The sequence below is a fragment of the Thrips palmi genome, unplaced genomic scaffold (assembly GCF_012932325.1).
Source record: "Thrips palmi isolate BJ-2018 unplaced genomic scaffold, TpBJ-2018v1 HiC_scaffold_8, whole genome shotgun sequence".
NCBI lineage: Eukaryota > Metazoa > Arthropoda > Insecta > Thysanoptera > Thripidae > Thrips > Thrips palmi.
In genome coordinates, this window is record NW_023144635.1 from 2,183,406 (window position 1) to 2,204,062 (window position 20,657).

Sequence of the window (20,657 nt, forward strand, 5' to 3'; positions counted from 1 at the left end):
TCTCATAACGAAATTTCTCATATCAACCGTCACTTGTTTGGGTTTACTGTTTTCTGCTTAATTCAAACTCCTCGGAGGCGAATTTTGTATAATTTCCAAAGTTTGACTTGATTGTAAGTCTAAGTAACTTGTTCTTTAGAGATGGCGACTAAAGGAGAAAAGCGGATTAATCTCAGCAAAGATGACCTTCTGAAATTAACGAACGAGGTGGGTGTCTGCACATTTTATGAAGGTTAGGTTGTCTATTGTTGATGTTGCATGTGTCATTTGCGAACACCGTGTGCAGTGCAACAGTTGTTGAAAATTAAGTTGTCGCCTAAATTAAAGCTGCTTCTGTGTTTTACTCTTCTCTTTTTTATTTTCCCCTCTCATTCTCATCTCTTTCTCTCAAGTTGTTTTTCTTTTATTCAGGAATTAGCCGAAAATGTCCTACGATTGCAAGCCAGCAACACACAATTAAGAAACCTATTGAAAAAGCACACAGAAGAGAGCACGGTGAATTCATCATGCAGCCCTAAGAAGAGACCGTTTGACTTCACTAAGTAAAAATTTATTTAATTTGTGCTTTGTGTTGCTACCTGGACCTCCTCTGTAGAAAAATTTTCTTGTCATTTTATTAATTATCTTCCTTCTTTTTCATTCAGGCATAAAAGACGACATATTCTTCTGAGGATCCTTTACCTTGGATGGGATTATCAAGGATATGCCACACAAGAAGACACAATGAACACAATTGAACACCATCTCTTTGCTGCTCTCACTAAAGCTTGTTTGATTGAAAATAGGCAGACAAGTAACTATCATCGTTGTGGTCGAACAGACAAAGGAGTTAGCTCATTTGGTCAGGTAACTGATTTACTGCTGTTATAAGTGACCCCTCTTTTTGCAATATGTGTGAAATACTCTTTATGTATGTTGCATCATGATTGCATGCTTTATCAGTTTTGTATCCTTTTATCCATTCCAGGTTATATCTATTGATGTCAGAAGTAAATTAAAGGAGGATTATTCATTGAGCACTGATACTGCCAATGAAATACCATACTGTAAAATTTTAAACCGCTTATTGCCCGATGAGATTAGGGCAGTTGCTTGGCGGCCTGCCCCTCCTGAGTTTAGTGCCCGATTTGACTGTGTTCAACGGACTTACAAATATTATTTTCCAAGGGGCAACTTAAATCTTGAAGTAAGTTACAAGATTGTCTCGTACTTCAAATTTCCAAGTTTTCAGTATTTTTTTTTTAATAAAAAAAAAAACATTACATTTTTGTAGGCAATGGATAAAGCTGCAAAGTATATCTTAGGCTCACATGACTTTCGTAATCTGTGTAAAATGGATGTAGGAAATGGTGTTGTAAATTATGTGAGAGAAGTAAGAAGTGTAGACATCCAACCTTGCAGTCAAACCAAAAGCAATTCTCGTAAGTTTTTATTGTCTTGTAATTTTCTTTTCTTCTTCCACTGAATTTTTAGACAGCAGTCTCCATTGTGTTAAGTGTTTTTTATCTACTGTAATTTAGAGTTTGATATGATGGTCCTTACACTTGTTGGGTCGGCATTTCTATGGCATCAAGTGCGTTGTTTGGTTGCCATTCTTCTTTTGGTCGGTCAAGGATATGAGCAGCCAGAAATAATGCTACAACTTCTTGACATAGATGCAAATCCTAGGTTTGTAAAATTAGATTGGTGAAATAGTTACTGTACTTTTCAGAAATGTTTCAATATTTTCCTATCTTATTTGTTATTAGGAAGCCTCAATACAGTCTGGCAAGTGAAGTGCCTTTAAACCTATTTCATTGCCAGTACCCATTCGATGATTCATCATGGCTTACTGACATTGAAACTCTGGATGAAGTGCATAGCACCCTTCAGAAAATGTGGACATTTTCTTCAATTAAGTATGTACCATAATCAAGCCAGCATCCAGTTGTGGTTGTGAGCCCTGATAATGAACGGAAAATATCAAACCAAAATGTTTCTTTTTCTTTTAAGGACCAATATGTTGAATGATATTTTGGACCAGATAACTAAATTAAGAACAGAACAAGAATTCAGTTTTGATGTAAGTGAAACCTTAATACAAGGAGTAAAATCAAAAATCTACAAGCCACTTATGCAAAGGCAAACATGTGGTATGTATTTACTTTTTGTCCTCCTCTCTAATTGTAGTATGCTGGAAACTAATTGGATCATTATTGTGTTAAACAGAGAGCCTTGAAAGTCGCTTGCAACACTATTCAAAGAAAAGGAAACTGGACGAGTGTTCAGAAAATACTTCTGTTGAAGCTGCTGCTGTTGTGCCAAAAGTTGAAAACTAGAAATTAATTTTTCTTTCTTAAGATGAACTGCATGACAAAATTTACTTGGTACAAGCTAAAACTGGTTAGGAAAAAGACCATTTATTCAATTTATTTTGTTACAAACTCATCAGTTTGTCAAGAGAGACAATATCAATAAATTTGATAAAATGCTCTCATGAAAGATTGTCATACAGATGAAATTGAATATAAATTAGAAAGACACAATAACACTATTAATTAACAACACAAAGGCACTTAAAACCTACTAATTCTACAAAATAGATCACAGAAGATAAAAATCATTGCAAATTATATACAAAGTGTATGGCACACAATAAACTTCACAACCATTGAGACATATTGGTTCAAAAAATATATTACTGGTTGCCAGCTGCAGTGGGATCAGGTTCTGGCTGCCTACCCTGAAACTTATTGCAGAATAAGCCAATCAACAAAAATAAATGGCATACATGAATTCCTGCACTGCTCAAGTCTGTGGAAGGGTAGGTATTCCAACACAGCTCAAGGACACCAAGAAGAGAAAGCCGCATTGGTACCGTAAATGGACAACTCCAAACTAGATATGGTAATGTATGATAGTACCATACGTAAAACTGATAATGAAGAGACCTTGCACAGGCAATACCAATGAGGTTTGCTGTGAATAGAGGTAGAAGCAGGAGCCGAGATGTTACACTCATGTCAACCTGCAAAGAACATTTTTTTAAAGAATTATTTTGGTCAGTGATGTAGAGAAATGTTGATGGTAAAACCGAACTCACCTCCTTTTGTGGGATGTTTTTCTTTTTGCTTTCTGGTTTTGCTTGCTGTTTTGAGTACAAGTCCTTCTGCACTTGCCGCAACCGTGCAAAACTCTTCAGGTAAGTTATCCACTCGGGAAGGAACAGCGCAATCAAAAAAACATGTAGTCCGAGTAAGGCTATGTGGAATCCCCGATTTACAAATATTTCTTCAGGAATGAATCTCCAATTTACAGTCCATTGGTACATGAACACTCGGCCTATGTTGAATGCCCCAACAATGTAGGCAAAAGGATTTGATAAAAGAAACGGCAAGCCTGCAAGGAATCCATACAAAGCATTTAGCAATAAATAAATTAAATTTCAGATTAATTTTCTCTCAGATAACAATCATAGATGGTTCACTAACTTACCTAAGACCAACTGGAGGGCAGCACAAATGGATATTTGGACAACAGTACCTCGTAAGCCAAGAGAGGTGAGGTACAAAATAAGCAACGCTGGAGCAAATAGAAGAATGTTCATTTTAACTGACACTGCAGCACTGAAAGCCAAACTTCCTTTTGTCCAATGTCCATCCATGAACAAATTAATGGCGGCATACAATAAAATCATAGCAATCGGATCATTAAACAACCTCAATACAAAAATGGAGTGAACTCTATATGAAGTAATGATCGACAGGAATAACACAAATGGAGGTATCTTTTTGCTTTTGACATAAATGCGAAAAACAAGCATGAGCATAATAATGTACAAAAGGAAAAATATGTACTGAGCAATTTTAATATTACGTCCCTGCTGAGTAGCGTAGTACAAGACCATGTACACATAAACAAATCCAGCAGGATAAACAAGTGGTCCGGTGTCTCCTTTCAGTTGAGAGTAATCGAAGGTCCCATTCAAGACACCTTCAACTTCTTGCATGTAAGCCCTCCAGTCTATTTCAGTGTACCTCACTCGCTCTATGACAAAAATGTTGAGAACGACTTCGACACACAGCAAGAGGCATGCCATAAGGGAGACACTCCCCGGATCGAACAGGAAGGCTTTCCAAAACTGCAGGGAAGTGAGCGCCGTTATAGCAGTCTTGAGGCGGCCCAAGGGGCCGGACGAGGCTTGCGGAGCCTGCTGGCTTTTCCTGGCCGGCGGCATCCTTCTTCTTCTGCAGGATCACCCGGGCGGAGGACCGAACTGTGAGCTGCTGTCGTTGCAGACCACGTCGATGATCTGATGACCGGCGATCCGCTGACGCCGTCGGTGCTGAAGCTAGCCAGCTCTCTAGCTCTAGCGCTGCTCCGCGATGCTGCCCGGCCCGGGCTCAAAGGGTTGGCTCGCCGACGGGGTGCTTCTAGGGGAGAAGAGGCGGGGCCGGTGGAGGAAAGGGGTAGCGGGGGCAACAGGCAGAAGACGCCGACGAGACGAGGAGGAGGGGAGGCGGGGGAAGGAAGCCAACAGCTCCCAAGGGGGACGGCGGGGCGCGGGCCTAAACGAGCAGAGGTGGCACCAAAGGGTCCTGAGGGACCGCCACCAGGGGGAGTAGAGGCCCGAGGTGGGCTCTAAATGCAGGGCCGCTTTGTGGGCTTATTTTCAGCCTTGTTAAGCTCTAGAGAGGCAAAAACTTGGGCTTGGATTAAAGCTAGAGGCTTGAACTATGCCATGTGGATTTATTAAAACATTAGGGTAGAAAATATTTGCACTCTCCTACAGTCGTCACAACACTTTCTGACCATGGTCGGTGATTCGAAGTCACCGCTGCTAACGGCTTAAAGAAGTCCGACTTTGTAGGAGAATGCAAATAATTCTACCTAATGTTTTAAAATAAATGCACGTGGTCACAGTTCAAGCCTCTGGCTTTAATCCAAGCCCAAACTTTTGCCCCTCTAGAGCTTAACAAGGCTGCAAATGAGCCCACAAAGCGGCCCTGCAGATAGCGCCCGACGCGGATCTTCGCCAGACACTGCAGTCGACCCCCGCCGCTGCTTCCTTTTTTGTCATTTTAAGGTTTAAAACCGGCTAATCCGTGATAAAAGGGGTTCGATTTACTCAAAAATGTCTTACTGAGTGCGCCTCAATATATATGTTTGCTTACATATCCTTTAATTCTGAGTATTTTCGTTTCTCCGAATTCCTACCGACCATGGTCAGAACGCCAGGCCCAGCGTCCGTTCCCGAGCCGAAGGCATTTATAATTCTCCTGCCGCCACTGTGCGTCGTTGTCGGTGGGGGAGGGGAGGGGGCCACGGCCACGTAGCTACTAACCTCCAAGCTGACGAGAGACCATCTCTCTCTTCTCTGATACACGAAATCCTCAAAGCAGCCGTCATGTTATCAGTTAACTAAATTTTCTCCTGGAAATATTTATGACACTAATGCTCATTACACGTGAGGAAACCAGAAAATCTAGACGTTTACTAGACACTTTTCCGAGACTGTACTAAAAGATCTCCAGCGGAACTACGATCTCAGGGGCCGTGGACATTCCAATGTGCATCAAATGCACTGTGTTCCTGGAGTGAATGCAAATGGCTGCCAGTGAAAGTTTACAACGAGTCAAGACGACCTATTCATTTTGATGTTTTCGCCTTAAAATAGAAGGTAGAATAAGTCTAAAATATGAAAAAAAGTTAGCGGATACTTTCGTGCAACTCCGTGTGTATGTGAATTGTGAGCCTGTGCCCGAGGAATCTGCTTTCTAGACTTTCCAAGAGTTCATTCACTTCCTTTGTTTGCGGACCTGCCAGTGCGCTAGGCCTAGAAGAGTGTCATTGAATTTCATTGAGTGCTGGACCAAATCACCAGAAGAATTACATCCTGCGTGATTGGTGATTTTTTAAACGCTCTGTGAGTGTGCCCTGCTGTGTGTTGTGCGGCTGTGGCAATGTAACTGGGGACTGACGATCGCACAGGTCGCGCTGCGCAGGCTGCATTCCCGTGCTCCAGCCTAGGCTTCGGCCGTCGCACCTCAGCGCGACGACCTATTTGAGGATTTTGTCGCTTTCTGACTTTCTTGTGGCACTTGGGTGGCATTTTTAAGCGTGTTTAACGTTCTTGTGCCTGATTGTTGTCGCATCACGATGTTATTCTCGTCTTTTGTGGAATTCGCGTGACACTATAATGCGATGTGCAACCACAGAGAGGGTTGACCAATTGTCACGGTGATTATGGAGAAAACTCTTGTCTAGTTTCGAAAATGCACTCATAGTTGTAATTTTAAAGTGAATTCCATTCGGCTCGGTTCTTTTATGCAAACCAAAGCATATTTTGTAATTTTTCAAATGTTAAATTCCTGTCTTCTATCCTTTTTCTTTTAAAAAAAAAATATTATTTTTTTTTTTTAGTTTGAATGAGTTTAGTCTAATAATTAATTCTTGAGGTATTCATTTATTATCTGAAATGTTAGTTGACAATACTTTTGTTTTCTGCTTACAGAAGACTGAAGACAGAATCCAAGTCAGAAGTCTCTTGTTCGCCCCTTCTATGATGATCTCTTGCCAATCAAGATGGTTTGGGATGGTGGCTGACAACACTCATCTGCTTCTTGCAAAAATTTAGACTGGGAGAATGCCTTGAAGACAGCGAATGTTCATCTCTGAAGAGGAAGTGATTAATCAGAATTCAGTGTTTCTCATATTAATTGAAGTGATAGATTGAACTAAAATGCAGTGCATATGAGTTACAATGCTGGTCAAATGCCAGAATTCGCGTGTGGAAGTGAAGATGACAGGTGCTGTGGTGGCCGCCCTTCTGGGGCTGGCAACGCTGAGTTTCACCTCAGCTATGAGTGCAGGTGCCATGGTATCGGTGCTGGACTTAAGTGAGCAGGAGCAAGACATAGCGGCTGTGTTCAACAAAGTGGCCTATGGAGGAACAACCACCACCAAGCGCAGTGTTAATCCAAACAACGCCCCTCCACTTCCTGCTGCTGCTGCTGTTCCAACAGCAGTTTCACCTTTGACAACTGTGTCGATACCATCAACAACGACAGAATCAAACCTGTCACCAGCACCTACAAGCCCTAGTAATCAAGATCTGCCTCCGTATGCTCCTCCGAGCAGGGTCTTCATAACGCCACCTCTTCCTCCGGAATACGTGGACCAGTTTGCGGATAAGCCTACTTTGAGAGGTAGCAATTCCGATGGGCCTAGTACAGTAGCAAGAAGACCTCTTCCGCCACCACCACCTCCCTACCGTGCTCCCCCTGAAGAGGAGCGCATTCCCATCCGCCCTCCAGACCTCGCAGTCACTCACTCTAAGAAGAAAGCTTTGAATACTCCTAGCTTTAACAGAGTTGCCCAAGTGGCTTATGCGGAATTAGCTACCTCAACGGAAAGCACAAGCCCTCGTTCTAACAATGAGACTGATTTTGATTTTGTACCAATTATTCATTACTCAAGTGTGTCCCGCATTCTTTCTGGCAGCAGTGGGAGAAGGCATGACTTCCCAGATATTGGAAGCCCTAGCAGTCCTATCCGTCCAAACCGCCCAAGACAAGAAGAAGTAAACAAAGCTCCCAGAACTGTTCAGGAATCGTCTCAGCCATTTTTGAAGTTGGATGCAGTTCGCCAAGAGACTACAGAGTCTTCCAGCCGGGAACCCACTCAGACTTCTTTCAGACCTGAAGTTAAGACAACAACTATAACTCCGTCCACAGAAAGAGCTACTACTATCAGGACTACCTCAACAACAAGCACTACAACAATACCCCCTCCTGTTGAGGAAACAAGCAAGAGGGCCCACAGCCGTGTTACAGAACCATCAGAGGAGCACACACCTGCTGCCCCTCCTCATCCACCTCAACAGACCCACATTCAAGAGCATTCAGAAAGTGTTGTACATCACTCCTTTCTGGACACTACTCAGCACATGAGGCCCAATGCAAGGCAAGTTCTTGGAGCTGCGTGGGATGTCCATGTCTACATGATTGCTGTAGCCTTTGCTATATTGACAGTCTATTGTCTCTTCGCACTTCTCCGACTCAATGTTGGGAAGAGGCTTCTTCCCAAGGGCTACTTCCTCTCTCTCCATGGTCTTCTTGCTACGATAGGCATACTTCGATGTGGATTTCTGTCTTACGATGCCTATAACTCTGGCCATTCTTTTCCAGAGCCTATTTCACACTTGCTTCTTAACATTGTCTTCCCTCTTCTTGCTACGGCCTTTGCCCTCGTCTTTCTTTTCTTGATGCGTGCCTGTGAGGTGCATATAGGAACAGGCCGCTTCCAAAGCCCTGGCATGTTGACTGCAGCTGTGGCTTTGTACTTAGTGCTGTGTGTCACTTTAGATCTTTCCACTGGCCTCGCGCCCAACTCAACTCTTCTGACAGTGGCTTGCCAGTGCCTTTTCATTGTTGTTTGCCTTGGGTTAGGCCTGAGCTACATGTATGTCTACAAGTTGCTCTCCTCTGCTGCTGCTCGTAAACCGGGGTTGGCACCACTTCTTCAGAGGACTTCCCTGGCACACGCAGTGCGCTCCATGCTTGCCACAGCCTTGCTGGCAGTCTTGATGGCTGCTGTACAACTGTATGGCATGTTGGGTGTGTATGAAGCCCCTGGGGATGATCAGCCTCATCCATGGTTGTGGTGGGGCTTCCAGTTCTCTGTGAGGGTCATCGAGATTGCAATGTGTGCCCTGCTTTGTTGGGCTGGAACTCAACCGCCAAGCCACTGCAATCCACATGAAGATGATAAGGAGACACAAAGCCAGAATTCGTCTTCAACTGCCTTTGCTCTCTTCTCATGTGGGGGAGATGCTGCTCATGCAAACCGAAATGACCCAGTGGATGACATTTATCCAGCAGTTTGCGCCAATCAGGGTGGATATCACTATTCCATAAGGTCAGCTGGAAAGATCTATGATAATGCATATCCCCTCAACAACATCCAGCCCATATCTCCTCAAGAGGCTGCTCTAGGGTATGGGCCAGAAAGACATTCTCTCAAGAAGTACCCTCCTAGAGGGGGCTTGCCTAATGATAGCCCTAGTGTTATGATAAAATCAGCAAATGATGCTTTATTATCATATCCCTCAGTTCGAAGAGGACCGCCACCTCCTATGCATAGAGCTCAGCCATCACCATCTATGCTAGTAGCAGAGGATGGGTTTGTCCGATTTAGATCTCTAGCAGATTCAGAACATGCAGGTCCACCAGAAATGGTACATCGAGCAAGCTTGTCCAGAAAAGCTCCACCTGTTCATCCTTCGCAGCAGGATTATGCATCATAGCACAGGAGCTCGGATAACCCATTAAGTTAAAGCTGACTGGTGATATATTTGCATTATTTTTTTTCTTTGAGAGGTTCTGGATGTTCTGCCATTTATTATTTTGGAACCTTGTTGCCAGTATTGTTTTTGTAAACTTTGTCATGTCATTGGGCTCTCTTTGTTGATCATTGTGATAATTCATGTACTGAATTCACAGGATTGCTTTAACTTAAAGTTACTCTTGGCTAACATGTTCTGTTTAATGTTCACTACAGTCTCAATGCCATTTTTTAATTGATTCAAACATACTTTGATTTTCTTTTTGAAGCCGTCCTTAATTCAGTTTTAGAGTCATCACAAGGCTTTCCATGACGTACATTCCTAACTGGCGCATGCATTGTACATTTTTTTAATGTTAATAGATAAAATCATGTTCCTTTTATACATAAATATAAATATATGCATATATATTGACAAACAGATCATTATTATTTATATACATTTTTATAAATATATACATATATTTTTGGTAAAAGAATGTTCTCACTTTTTTGAGTGATACTTGTCAGATCAATTGAATAAACTTGTTGTGATGTTTTAGGACTCTTTAAATCAAATTTGTAACTGAGTGAATCTCTCACTTTGTATCTCTTGTGTTCACATGACTTCTGGCAGCATGCCTAACATCAGACTGATAAAACAGGGTGCTATTATCTGCCTGAAACTTTTCTTTTCAAAACAAATGTGTTTTTGATGACAATCTTTTACTTCTCTTTCAGAAAGTGGTATAATATTCTGTGCGGGACATTTTCTATTGAATGTGGTATAATTTATCACAAATTTATATTTGTATTCCCAAGCTTTTGGGGAAGTTTTGTTTGACATTTTTCTCTTAAAGACAGTTTTTCTTAACCTGCAGCAATGATTTTGTTGTTGTTTTCTTTTTAATTTTTTGAGAAGGGCCATGTTTTGGGACCAATAAGACTTTAAAATGTTATGCTAGCATAGAAATCGTTCACTGACATCATTACATTAATTCCATGACAGTACTGATTGATAAATGTGACGAAAGGCTCACTCATCTGTTGCACTAGTGTCTGTGAATGCTTTAATTTGCATATCGTATAACTCAAATTTTTTTCTGGTGTTCAAGTAGATCTTGATCAAATCTGTGAAAATGTGTAAGGGAGTATAGGCGGATCAAATTTGTGTAAATGTGTTGTACATACTTAAATGATAATGAAAAGTTGTTTCTTGTTTCCTGTTTTGGGTTGCAAGTGTATTATTTTGTACAGTATTATGTTGTAGCGCCTCCTGCATTTTCTTTGTTTTAGTAACAACTTATCTCATCATTTGTATACATGCAGGGTTGTACCTATGTCTAATGTTTAAGTTTAATGTTAAGTGGGAGTGCTGAAGTCATAGAACTGCCAACAAATTCCTTTTCCTTCCCCTTGGATCCTGAAATCTTTCCTTCTACATCCAGTTTTATTTTTTTTTTTTTTCTTTCTCAACTAATAACTTACCAAACCCCTATAGCTTATTGACTTTAATTGGGCCATTTCCTCCCCTCTCACTGTGATCTGATTGTGTGAATGTGTGTCTGTGGCCATGTATGAGTGTGACACAAAAATGTTTGGTTAAATGTGTGAGTGAGTGAGACACATTTTACTTAAATTTAGCCTTTCCCTGTTGCTCTCTTCCCCCACCCACCCTTTTTGTACTGGCAGAGACTTTAGCAAAGGAAATGTGAAGGGTAAATGCCTAACGTTTTTATTCAATTTTAAAAATTATCACATTTGAATTGGAACTAACATACTGTTTGCAATACTTGCAAATGATTTTATGTAGTTGACTGCATTCTGTAATGCACAAGCTCTCATTTGGTTGGTTTTAAAAATTTTCATTGGATTTTCTTTGTATGATAGCCCTTCACTTTTCCCTCACTGCATCAAATTGCTTTTGAGCATTTTCTGTTTTATTCTGTGATCTCTTCTTTAACCTGTTTTCTTTTCCTGTAGACACAAGCCTGTGTTCCATGGCTCCTTTCCTTGTACAAAAGAGCAATTTAATTTTATTTGTTCGTGATCCATCCATTTGTGTAAGTGTATGTATATTTTATTTCCATTGATTTGTGTGATGTGAAGCATTTGTACGAATCCTATAATCTACTAGTGAAACAATTGTAATTATTTAATTTGGGATTTGTATATTGTAAATCATCAATTGGACCGTCCACTAAGATTTATTTGTGGCAAGTACTTAATCTCAGATCCTTTCAATGTAGGTGTCAAGACTGCTTTTCTTTTTTACAATAAACTATTTTCAGTAAAATTGTGTCTTTTTTTCCTTCTACCTCTTACCATTGGGAAAATAATCAAAAGCAAATGAGATCACTAACTTATGTAATTCTGAAGGTACAAAATTTTACATACATGTAACATACTAGGGAAGAATTTGTATTTTTTTTTCCATAGAAATTTTGGGGAAAAGAAAACCATGAGCTAGTCTACCAAGTTCTTCAAGTGCAAGTTGAGCATGAAGCCGAACCACATCATCTTCATCCTCACAATAAACTCTTTTCAAGTGACGATAAAGCTCCAAGGCAGCATCTTGTAGCACATCCAACATATCTGCTTCTATACCTCGCAATAGTTGAGTAACAACCATGACTGATGCTCTTCTTGCTTCAACTGCTTTATCAAATTTCAGGATACTTTGAATGCAGATCAACAGCTCTCTTAATATTGGGCCAATTCTGAAGCCAAGTATCTGGCATATTTCTCCTAAATTAGACAAACTAGATGCACGCATTAGATGGTCAGTATCTTTCGTGCCAACTAAAAATGCATTTAGCAACTCATTCTTATACTTAGGAGCCAGCTCTCCCAGTTCCCTAGCCAATTTAACTAGAATTTCTCCCACCTTCATGCGGAGCTCAGGATTTCTTGTCTCATTGTCTCCAGCAGAGCAAATTGCAACATACTCCTCAATAAGGGATTTTACAGCAACATCAGGATGAATACTAGAAAATGCAACAATGCCGTTAATGGCAGCAAGATATATAAACGAATCAGAATTATTCAAATTTTCTTTGAACAGGCATAAAACTGCTTCCTTTTTCACCAATGTTTCTGAATCACGTTTTTTAAGTAGTTTTGTCAATTGGACTAGGGCATGACCACGAACAGGAAGCAAAGGATCACAAGCATCATGGAAAGCTTCTTCACATTCTGTCTTCTCAGGCTTTTCACGACCTTTGGGAATATTTTGATCTACAACGCCACAAGTAGAAACAAGATTATAAACTCGAGAAGCTAATCTTTGAAGTTCCTCATTTTTAGTTTGGTCTCTAATTATGCAGACTGGATGAAGAAGGTTGCTAAACACTGACCAATCTGTGGTCTCATTACAATTGTCCAGCATGACATTAAGGACCATGAATGCCACAAATACACACTCTAAATCCTCATCTTCTCCAGATTCTGAGAGGGAGCCTCCATGGATGAGTGTTTCAAAAAAGTTTACAATGAAGGCCAAAATGTGCTCTGGACTTTCTGACAGTTTTTGGCGCACATTGGTATTTTCAACCAAAGCTGCTAGCAGTCTTACGACACCCAGATGTTTCTCTGAGGATAACATTAATGATGCCAAGTTGTCTTCCAATGTGCCTAGGGTGGTAAGATTGGGGACTCCTGTTTTGGGTTTCATGCCCATTTCAATCAACAATTTGAGCAGCACTTCAAAAACCAAAACTGAAAGTTCACTGTCATTTCTTAACTCAAGAAAGGCGATTAGCATGTCACCACATTCTTCAACAGAAGATGAAAACAAGTCCTTCTTCGGTTCTGAACAAATTTGCAAAATAACTCCTCCATTTGGTCCAAATTGAAAGCCAAAAGAATCTGGAAGTAAGAGTGTATCTTCTTCCACTTCATTCAACAATATACACTTCAAAACTCTTGTTAATGCTAATTGATCACAATCACAAATTATATGATACAGAATATCTTCACTTATTTTACATAAATTACTAGCACTTCCATGTAATTTACAAAACAGCTTAAAAAATAATGAAACATAAGGTGCAAGAATGTTCCCTGGCAAATTCACACATGCAGCTTTACTACCTGGGGTAAAACATAAATGAATCTGTTTGAATAAGGCATCCAATTTCTCTTCAGGCAGTATGATGTCTCCTTCCTCTTGAGGTGAATTTTCACAAGAGAAAACATACTCAAGCGGCTGCAGCAAAGGCCCAATAATAAATTTATGACAGACAGAGGCATCCTTATCAAGTAATTGTCTAATACATGACAGAATGAGAAAATGCATATTACTCGCTCCATCTCGAGACACTTCAACAAGTTTAAACAACTGTGAAGCAATACTGTCATAATGGTTTATAGGGCTTGTAATAACTCTAGCTAAAGCATCAGTTTTTTTCCAGTCACTTCCCGTGTCTGGTGCTGAATCAAATGCAGCTTTAATTAATGCTGCAACTCCACCTGGCTGGACTAAACGAGATGTGAGAAGACTTGATGAAGATTTCCGCAGCCACAGTGGCGGTAAAAAGTTGTTTTGATTTCCTTGCAGCATCATGAGTTCAAACATAATTTTTGGCTGGTATGTTTCTTTAACTAGTTGATGTAGCAATATTTTAAAATAGGCCCTGTCAGTTTGCAACCTATTCCAAATATCAGTTGTCATGACAAAGCTTTCGCAGGCAGGAGTGGAAATTGAGTTTGAATCTTCGGATGGCTTTTTCAGAGGAGCGTAACTAAGCTGGAATAGGCTGACTAGAAGAGGGTTGATACAGGTAGCAATAATAAGGGACCTTAAGTGTGAGTTTTCACAGCAAGCAAGAATAGCTTTTACAACAACGCATAGGCGTTCATACTTTTGCATATCAGTTCTAGATTGTTCCAGCAAGAAATCCATAAGAGCCTTTCTGTCAGAAGGAATGGCCATTACATTTGGAACTAAATTTGGCTGTATTCCCAACGATACTAAAAACTGTAGGCATGAGCGAACATCTTTCTGCTGAGAAACACTTAAAACATCATCCATCAGTTTTTCTTTCAGCTTGAGAAGAACGAACAAGGAGGTTTCAACGAAGTCCCAAATAATGTCGGAATGACAATTGATGGCATCACCCAGACGAGGAATCTCCTTGACATCCCCGAAGCCAAGAGCAGAGGTTGCTGCTTTTAAGTTTGAGAGAAGAGCTCCACGTAGATCATTGATTTCCGCAAAATTTTCACTTGCTTTGGATGTCACAAGCAGGTGCAAACTTTCCCACAAGTTCTTTAGGTTAGATGCATTCCCATCGCCTGCACTCTCCATGACGAATGATGAACGTCGATCACAGCGAGTAGGACTTGCAGCTACGTTGTTTCTTTGGTGAACACATTTGTCAAAGCAATAATGTCAGTCACTGTACCACTTGTACGAAGTATAAACGAAACAAGTCGGCAGCGGCAAGAGAAAAGCAACATGGGTGAGGGAGAGAGAGGGAGGGGAGGAGGGAGGAGGGGCGATAATCTGGCGGGAAATTGAGTACCAACAAAACTAGAAAGTTTAAAAAAAGACCCTGTTTTTCCTGGTCCAGTTTTGAAACTGTAACATGATTGGAGGACTTGAATAAAATGATTTATATGTGATTGTAAGTAAGTTTATTCTATGTAATTTGTTCCACACACAGTTGACTTTGATACTCAGAAAGATCATACTCGAGATGAAATTGTTTATGTTGCAGGGTAGGCAGCAATTTTGAGAAACGAGGGAACAAGAATCAAGAACCAAGCAAGCGATGCTTTTTCGAAAAATCAGTTGCCTTTGTGGTATCTAGAAAGAATTTTGGTCATTTTGGTCTCAGCGCCACTTTCTCTTTTGAGTCATCATACGTTAGTCGATTACTATTTTCTGTCTCTTCATCGTTTTGCAACTCAGGTAAGTGTTTCCCCCAACCCTCAACTCAGTCAATTAGTTGTTATGATCATGAATTCAAACACCTCTTGACCGAAACAAGACCTGTTACAAGGAAATCGAGGCATCTTTTAAATTATTTCGGCGAATGCTAAATCCCGCATATCTATGTAAAGCTCTGTTTGTAACTCTCTCACCTTTTGTAATTGTTGTTGTGGACATGTCCCTCATTTGTGTGTCAACATCGGTATCCTCTCTTATTCTTAACCTGTTCTCAATGATGGAAACCCTTGTTCATTTCTGCATTAAAAGAAGTTCATTTGTGTCTGGTACAACCTGGTTAATTATTAATTTATATTTTACAGGCTACATCATGTCATTTGATAACAGCTTAAGTCGATTAAGCTCAAGCGAAAATGTAGCATCCCCTCTTCGTAAGAAATCTATACTTGCTCTCGCAAATACAAAGGAAACTGTCGAGACAGTTATTGTAAGTCCTTTTAAATTGATTTATTTCCTTTCTTGTGGCAACATATATTCTTGAACATCATTCTTTTCCAATAGAACGATGATGATGCAGAAAGAAGAGAGCTCAGAAGGAAGTCCTTCGTGCCTGATCCAGCAGGCACTCCGGCAGCACCTGAATCGGCTAACCGAAGGAAGTCCCTTGGTCTTGGTGCTTGCAGTGGGCTTTCAAGTGCACAGCTGGCAGAACATTATGCAAGCTGCATCAAGCTTTCCACAGAAAATAAAATTACTGTGAAAAATGCTTTTAGTCTACAGCTTATTGACTATATGTCAATGATGTTAAAACGTCATGATAACAAAATGGAAGATTTCCAGGTAAGTTGTATTGATTGGATATTCTGTTTGAACTGTGGGTCCTCTTTACGTGTACTGAAGTAAACTTTTGTATTTAAGGTGGCTAGCTGCACTCTCGATGCTAGCACAAAGATCTACAGCTTCAGAGTAGATGCTGTGCATTCTGATGTAGTCCAAATGGCTAGCAACATCGGGCGTGTGGACGCTAATAAGAAGAAGAGGGCCTCAGAGGAAGATGGCAATGTAGGAGATGGTGGGGAAATGGACCATGATGATGGTGATGGACCTCAATCCCAAGCATTAAAGAAATTGAAAAAGAAATCTCGGAAGGTAAAATGAGATTTTTCTGCAAAACGTTACAGTACAATCATTTTTAATCAAAAATTAATGTTAATTTTTAATTTTTTTTAGCACAAGAGTGCTCTTGCTGACAAGCCAGATTCTCTCAAACGGAAGCAGCTGATTTACCAGACTATGGACCCTTTTCTTGTCCGTCTTTCTGCGAATCTTGCTGTATCTCAGAGTGGGGAGTGTCCTTTTCACCATTCATTAAAGTATCGGGAAACTGCAGCTGTCAAAGATGATGGGAAATCGGCTCAGGAGAAACTGGTGGAACTTCCCCCCTTGCCAGGTATGTTCTCTTGCGGTAGTGTATTTTTGGTGAGTTTGGTGTTGTTTTATTGTTATTCTCTGGTTTTTCATTTAGATCTAAAAAACCTGGAGATATGCCCATCATTTCGAGACTTTAAATTCTCTGGATGGGTACCAGAGAATGACCCAAGACCTGCATTGGACCTACCACCACCACCGCCACCCCAACAGCCGCTAGCAGACTTAAATGATGATCATGTATTTGATATGAACCAAACTCCCGAACCAATACCTGATGTGGACTTTGGAGGTGGAGGCGGATTGGATAATAATGGTATGTCATTATTTGTTGCTAATTTAATATATTTTAACTTGTAAGAAAGTTAACTGGTTTATCATTGGTTTTGTCTTTATTTTTCTAGGATTGGAATCAGATGATGAAGAATTCTATGCAGCTCCTGATGCCCTTAACAGAGCAGCAGCTAAGCTTGCAAGGCAACCAGCCAACGTTGTAGATTTAAAGCAGCATCTTTCTGCTGTTCCTCTTGAATATTCTTACTTCCAACAGAGCATGATGTCTCTTTGGGCCGGTCCTGCGCACTGGAAAGTCAAACCATTACGGAAAGGTTGGAATTTTTTATTGTTACTAATCATTTTAAAAAGTAGAAACTCTGCCAACAATTAAAGTGTTTTGGTTATTCTAGATAAAGAAAAGGATGTTGCTGTTACCAAGCAGACCAAAAAGCGTACCAGAAAAGAATTAGAACTCAATTTCCAAGATGAAAGCGATGAGATTCAAAAACATTTTGGGAGCACTGCTAATAAACTTAACAAGAAGACTATTCAGGGTTGGGCTTCTGATCGTATTACAAACCCCCATGATATTCATTATGATGCTAATAGAATAACTTGGTATGTAATTTCTATTTTATCTTTCTCAATGACTTTCCATCATCCTTCAATTTTTAAATGTTTATTTTATTCCAATACAGTTTATTTATCCGTGAGAGTATTTCAGTTAAAGCTTGTGATGACTCAGCGGCCCCTGAAGTAGATGAGGGGGTTGGGGATTACCAATATGACAACCCCACTGATCAAGCTAGCTTTTGTCCCAATGTGGTATGTACAAGCATTTTAGGTGTTCTCTATCATTTGTTCACAAATTATGATGATGTAATTAATAAAAGCTTTAATTACAGCCTGCTGCTCAAGATGATGATGATGACCATGACAATGGAGCGGATCTTGGTGATGGCATGGCTCATGAGGATGAGGATATGTTCCAATCACAAGATGGGCATGTTGACATTGAGGCCCAAGAGCATGAAATTGGTGCTTTTACTGGTGATAACCTCATTGCTGCTCCAAACAAGGTTTGTTATGGTCATAAACTACATATAGATTTTAGAATTAAGGGTCAAATGTCAATTTATGGTGATAATCTCCTTTTATAACAGGTGGCTAAAATTTATATTCCTTACCAAATGAGAGCAAAGAAAATGGACATGAAAAAATTGAAAGGAGCCATGTGGGGAGTTTTAACCCATTCATCTGAGGTAAGCAATATCCTAGATGTACTATGTGTTTAAAATACCTTATTTTCAATAATAATAATAATGATGTCGATTTTTCTGTGTGTGCAGTTTGATCTTGAAGACAGCCAGAAGGCTGAAAAATCAAGAATGGAAGACACAGTGACTTTCAGAACTTTATATGACACATTGCCTGTCAGTCTCCCTCAGAAGATGACCGAAAATCTCAGCTGCCCACTAGCATTTGTCGGCCTGCTTCATTTGGCTAATGAAAAATGCTTAGATATTAGAGGAGTTCCTGATCTGTCCGATTTAACCATTTCCCAAGGATAATATTTAAGTTTTGTACCTGTCTTTAAGAATAACCATTCTTGAAGAGCTGCAATTTTATAAAGGAAAGATCTGTATTTTTCTCTCAGGTCTGTAATCAAGTCAATGTCTTATTCTCTTAATGGATAAAAATTTCTCTCTTGTGATTACATTTGGCTTTTTTAAGATTTAGCCTTTGCAAAACAGTGTAATGGTTTCGCTGGAGGGCCAGCAATAAATTAAATGATTCCTGTTAAGTTCAAATGTCAAAAGTTTAAAGGAAAAAAGGGAAAGCAAATATATACGTGTACATAACTATTTTTAAAAAAATTATGTGTTTTACAGTTTGTATAATTGATATATTGGAGCAAATGTCTGAAAGCAGTGCCTCTGTTCCTTATTTATTATTTTAAAAATTAAATTAATCCTGAATGGTCTTTCTAAAGTTTTATTGTCACAATAAAGGTTTTCATTATTTTATAAAGAACAGATGATGTAACTTATTAATCCTTCAACGAATTTAATCACTGATGTCTTCTTCATCGCTGAAGTAGGAACTGGGTCTGATCTTTTTTCTAGGGCGGGTATCCTCTATTTTTTGACTAGTTTGTTGAAGTTCAACTTGTTCTTGCTGAAATGATAATAAAAATGTGAGATCAAGCCTTGAGATACTGACTGAGCACAATAATGATGAGCATAACTCACAGTAAGTCTGATTGCTGCACTTAGTGTTTCCAAGTCTGGTTCAACTTCCTCCTCTTCTGCCTCTTCAACTTCTCTACTTTGATGAGGTGCATATTTATGTTTTGATGGGCGGTCCTCCAATTCCTCATCAGAATCAAAATATTCCTCTCTCTCGGGATCATAGGCCACATCCTGGATAGGAACAAGGCAACATTTTAAAAAAAGTATGTCAATCATCAAAAACAAAACAGGAACAAAGAAATTCATTACGTTTTTCTTTCGTTTCCTCTCCTTTTTGGGAGGAGGTTCTCTGTCACCTAAGGCATTTTTAGAACAAGAATAACTAAGGTGGCCTTCTTCTCCACACTCGTAGCAACGTTTTTTGTCTGGGTAATTTCTACGTCTTATAAATTCTGTACTGCGTCCATTGTCTAGTGCTATACTGCTTTTCAGCCGGCGACCAAACATCTGGGTACAAAGAAAGTGTTAAAGCAGTTATAAAGCAACTGATAAGAGGTTTTCTTGACTGCAATATTATTTTGTTACCTCCTGGCCATTCAGAGACTGTGCACAAGCCTGAGCATCTTCCTTTTTAAGAAAAAGTACAAATGCCACTCCTTGACTTTTACGCGTTATTTTATCTTTTTTAACTGTTACCCTGAAAGAAATAAAATAGCTTAGCAGTTGCCTTTGATGTACAAAATATTTTTAGAAACATGCAAGGTGCTCATACTTACTTCACTACTTTACCATATCTTTCGAATATTTTATGCAAGTCATTATTTGTCAAGGAGAAAGGCAAGTTGCCGACATAGACTGTGCTTTTACTCGGAGCCAAGCCTCCGCTCATGATTGAAATAATGAAGTAATAAACGAACAACCTACGAAAAGATGTAGATGTAAACAAACACAAGCAGACATGACAGATAAAACAAAAGAATACTGTTTTATTGACTCAGAAACTTCTCATACCTCCGCACTCCACAGCGGGAATTCTTGAACTTCCCTGAGCGAATCCCACGAAATCCCACTATGAAACACAAACTGAGCTCGTGAGATGCGGCTGCATTTGATCAAAGCGTAATTTCAAGCAAACAAGAAATTTCCCCCGATAGCTCCCCCAGCTCAGCGTGGGCCCTGCTCCCGCTTGAGTTCAACAAGGAAGCGCCTTTCCCGCTACCTTCATGGACCCGAGCTAAGGGAGAGAAAAAAGAGGAGTTCCATTTCCAAACTATGGCAAATACATTGTTCTCGCTTCACTGTGATTTAGCATGCAGAAATCTGATAAGTGCTGGGGAATGGCAGCTGCCTCGCCAACCTCTCGGGCCACTGCGCACCCCACCCCATGGGTGCGACCCCCTCCCCCCTGGCCCCTGGACTCGGCAGCTGTGCCCCTACATCCGCCCCGTCTCCCGCGGGGTCCGCAGGGGGTTGCCCGCTGCTCCACCCCCAGCTGCCCTGGCTGGAGGCCCCCCACTCCCCCTCTCTCGCGAGGCCAGGCCCACGCCGGGGCCGGGGCCCCGTCC

At 40.4% G+C, this 20,657-nt stretch overlaps 6 protein-coding genes across 7 annotated transcripts; 3 read left to right on the top strand and 3 right to left on the bottom strand.

Moving 5' to 3' along the window:
* The first annotated feature begins 1 nt into the window (after window position 1).
* Window positions 2–2,481, top strand: LOC117653893 (tRNA pseudouridine(38/39) synthase). The gene is made up of 9 exons (XM_034399891.1): window positions 2–207; window positions 412–542; window positions 645–846; window positions 968–1,186; window positions 1,274–1,421; window positions 1,521–1,668; window positions 1,749–1,898; window positions 1,993–2,132; window positions 2,209–2,481. The coding sequence occupies exons 1-9, from the start codon at window positions 142–144 to the stop codon at window positions 2,316–2,318; spliced, it is 1,314 nt and encodes a 437-aa protein (XP_034255782.1). The 5' UTR covers window positions 2–141; the 3' UTR covers window positions 2,319–2,481.
* LOC117653890 (lethal(2)neighbour of Tid protein) lies at window positions 2,384–4,714 on the bottom strand. Its single transcript, XM_034399881.1, has 3 exons — window positions 3,475–4,714; window positions 3,083–3,378; window positions 2,384–3,007 (listed from the first exon to the last, which is right to left on the bottom strand). The coding sequence occupies exons 1-3, from the start codon at window positions 4,214–4,216 to the stop codon at window positions 2,678–2,680; spliced, it is 1,368 nt and encodes a 455-aa protein (XP_034255772.1). The 5' UTR covers window positions 4,217–4,714; the 3' UTR covers window positions 2,384–2,677.
* An 822-nt stretch (window positions 4,715–5,536) lies between these two features.
* LOC117653884 (proline-rich transmembrane protein 3) lies at window positions 5,537–10,776 on the top strand. 2 transcript variants are annotated; one of them, XM_034399864.1, is made up of 2 exons: window positions 5,537–5,659; window positions 6,494–10,776. In XM_034399864.1, exon 2 carries the CDS (start codon window positions 6,743–6,745, stop codon window positions 9,284–9,286), a length of 2,544 nt encoding a protein of 847 aa, XP_034255755.1. In that variant the 5' UTR covers window positions 5,537–5,659; window positions 6,494–6,742; the 3' UTR covers window positions 9,287–10,776. The 2 variants fall into 2 exon arrangements, with proteins under 2 accessions (XP_034255755.1, XP_034255757.1); XM_034399866.1 differs by lacking the exon at window positions 5,537–5,659 and adding an exon at window positions 5,666–5,905.
* An 877-nt stretch (window positions 10,777–11,653) lies between these two features.
* LOC117653883 (transport and Golgi organization protein 6 homolog) lies at window positions 11,654–14,786 on the bottom strand. The gene has a single exon (XM_034399863.1). It carries the CDS (start codon window positions 14,609–14,611, stop codon window positions 11,711–11,713), a length of 2,901 nt encoding a protein of 966 aa, XP_034255754.1. The 5' UTR covers window positions 14,612–14,786; the 3' UTR covers window positions 11,654–11,710.
* Window positions 14,787–15,023: 237 nt separating this feature from the next.
* LOC117653886 (condensin complex subunit 2) lies at window positions 15,024–18,934 on the top strand. The gene is made up of 12 exons (XM_034399869.1): window positions 15,024–15,217; window positions 15,559–15,683; window positions 15,758–16,036; window positions 16,115–16,345; window positions 16,427–16,646; window positions 16,722–16,940; window positions 17,029–17,232; window positions 17,311–17,518; window positions 17,599–17,725; window positions 17,806–17,979; window positions 18,064–18,162; window positions 18,250–18,934. Exons 2-12 carry the CDS (start codon window positions 15,567–15,569, stop codon window positions 18,469–18,471), a joined length of 2,100 nt encoding a protein of 699 aa, XP_034255760.1. The 5' UTR covers window positions 15,024–15,217; window positions 15,559–15,566; the 3' UTR covers window positions 18,472–18,934.
* Window positions 18,880–20,459, bottom strand: LOC117653895 (zinc finger CCHC-type and RNA-binding motif-containing protein 1-like). Its single transcript, XM_034399894.1, has 6 exons — window positions 20,104–20,459; window positions 19,869–20,012; window positions 19,678–19,789; window positions 19,402–19,599; window positions 19,153–19,323; window positions 18,880–19,078 (listed from the first exon to the last, which is right to left on the bottom strand). The coding sequence occupies exons 2-6, from the start codon at window positions 19,979–19,981 to the stop codon at window positions 18,968–18,970; spliced, it is 705 nt and encodes a 234-aa protein (XP_034255785.1). The 5' UTR covers window positions 19,982–20,012; window positions 20,104–20,459; the 3' UTR covers window positions 18,880–18,967.
* Between the last annotated feature and the right edge of the window lie 198 nt (window positions 20,460–20,657).

Coding starts and splice junctions, on each gene's coding strand:
- LOC117653893 (XM_034399891.1), top strand. CDS start 142: ATGGCGACTAAAGGAGAAAAGCGGATTAATCTCAGCAAAGATGACCTT. Junction 543..644: donor AGACCGTTTGACTTCACTAA/GTAAAAATTTAT, acceptor TTTTTCATTCAG/GCATAAAAGACGACATATTC. Junction 1,899..1,992: donor TGGACATTTTCTTCAATTAA/GTATGTACCATA, acceptor TTTTCTTTTAAG/GACCAATATGTTGAATGATA.
- LOC117653890 (XM_034399881.1), bottom strand. CDS start 4,216: ATGCCGCCGGCCAGGAAAAGCCAGCAGGCTCCGCAAGCCTCGTCCGGC. Junction 3,379..3,474: donor TGCCCTCCAGTTGGTCTTAG/GTAAGTTAGTGA, acceptor GATTCCTTGCAG/GCTTGCCGTTTCTTTTATCA. Junction 3,008..3,082: donor AAAACATCCCACAAAAGGAG/GTGAGTTCGGTT, acceptor TGTTCTTTGCAG/GTTGACATGAGTGTAACATC.
- LOC117653884 (XM_034399864.1), top strand. CDS start 6,743: ATGCTGGTCAAATGCCAGAATTCGCGTGTGGAAGTGAAGATGACAGGT.
- LOC117653883 (XM_034399863.1), bottom strand. CDS start 14,611: ATGGAGAGTGCAGGCGATGGGAATGCATCTAACCTAAAGAACTTGTGG.
- LOC117653886 (XM_034399869.1), top strand. CDS start 15,567: ATGTCATTTGATAACAGCTTAAGTCGATTAAGCTCAAGCGAAAATGTA. Junction 16,037..16,114: donor ACAAAATGGAAGATTTCCAG/GTAAGTTGTATT, acceptor TTTGTATTTAAG/GTGGCTAGCTGCACTCTCGA. Junction 17,980..18,063: donor TCATTGCTGCTCCAAACAAG/GTTTGTTATGGT, acceptor CTTTTATAACAG/GTGGCTAAAATTTATATTCC.
- LOC117653895 (XM_034399894.1), bottom strand. CDS start 19,981: ATGAGCGGAGGCTTGGCTCCGAGTAAAAGCACAGTCTATGTCGGCAAC. Junction 19,600..19,677: donor AGTCTCTGAATGGCCAGGAG/GTAACAAAATAA, acceptor CTTTGTACCCAG/ATGTTTGGTCGCCGGCTGAA. Junction 19,324..19,401: donor AGAGGAAACGAAAGAAAAAC/GTAATGAATTTC, acceptor GTTCCTATCCAG/GATGTGGCCTATGATCCCGA.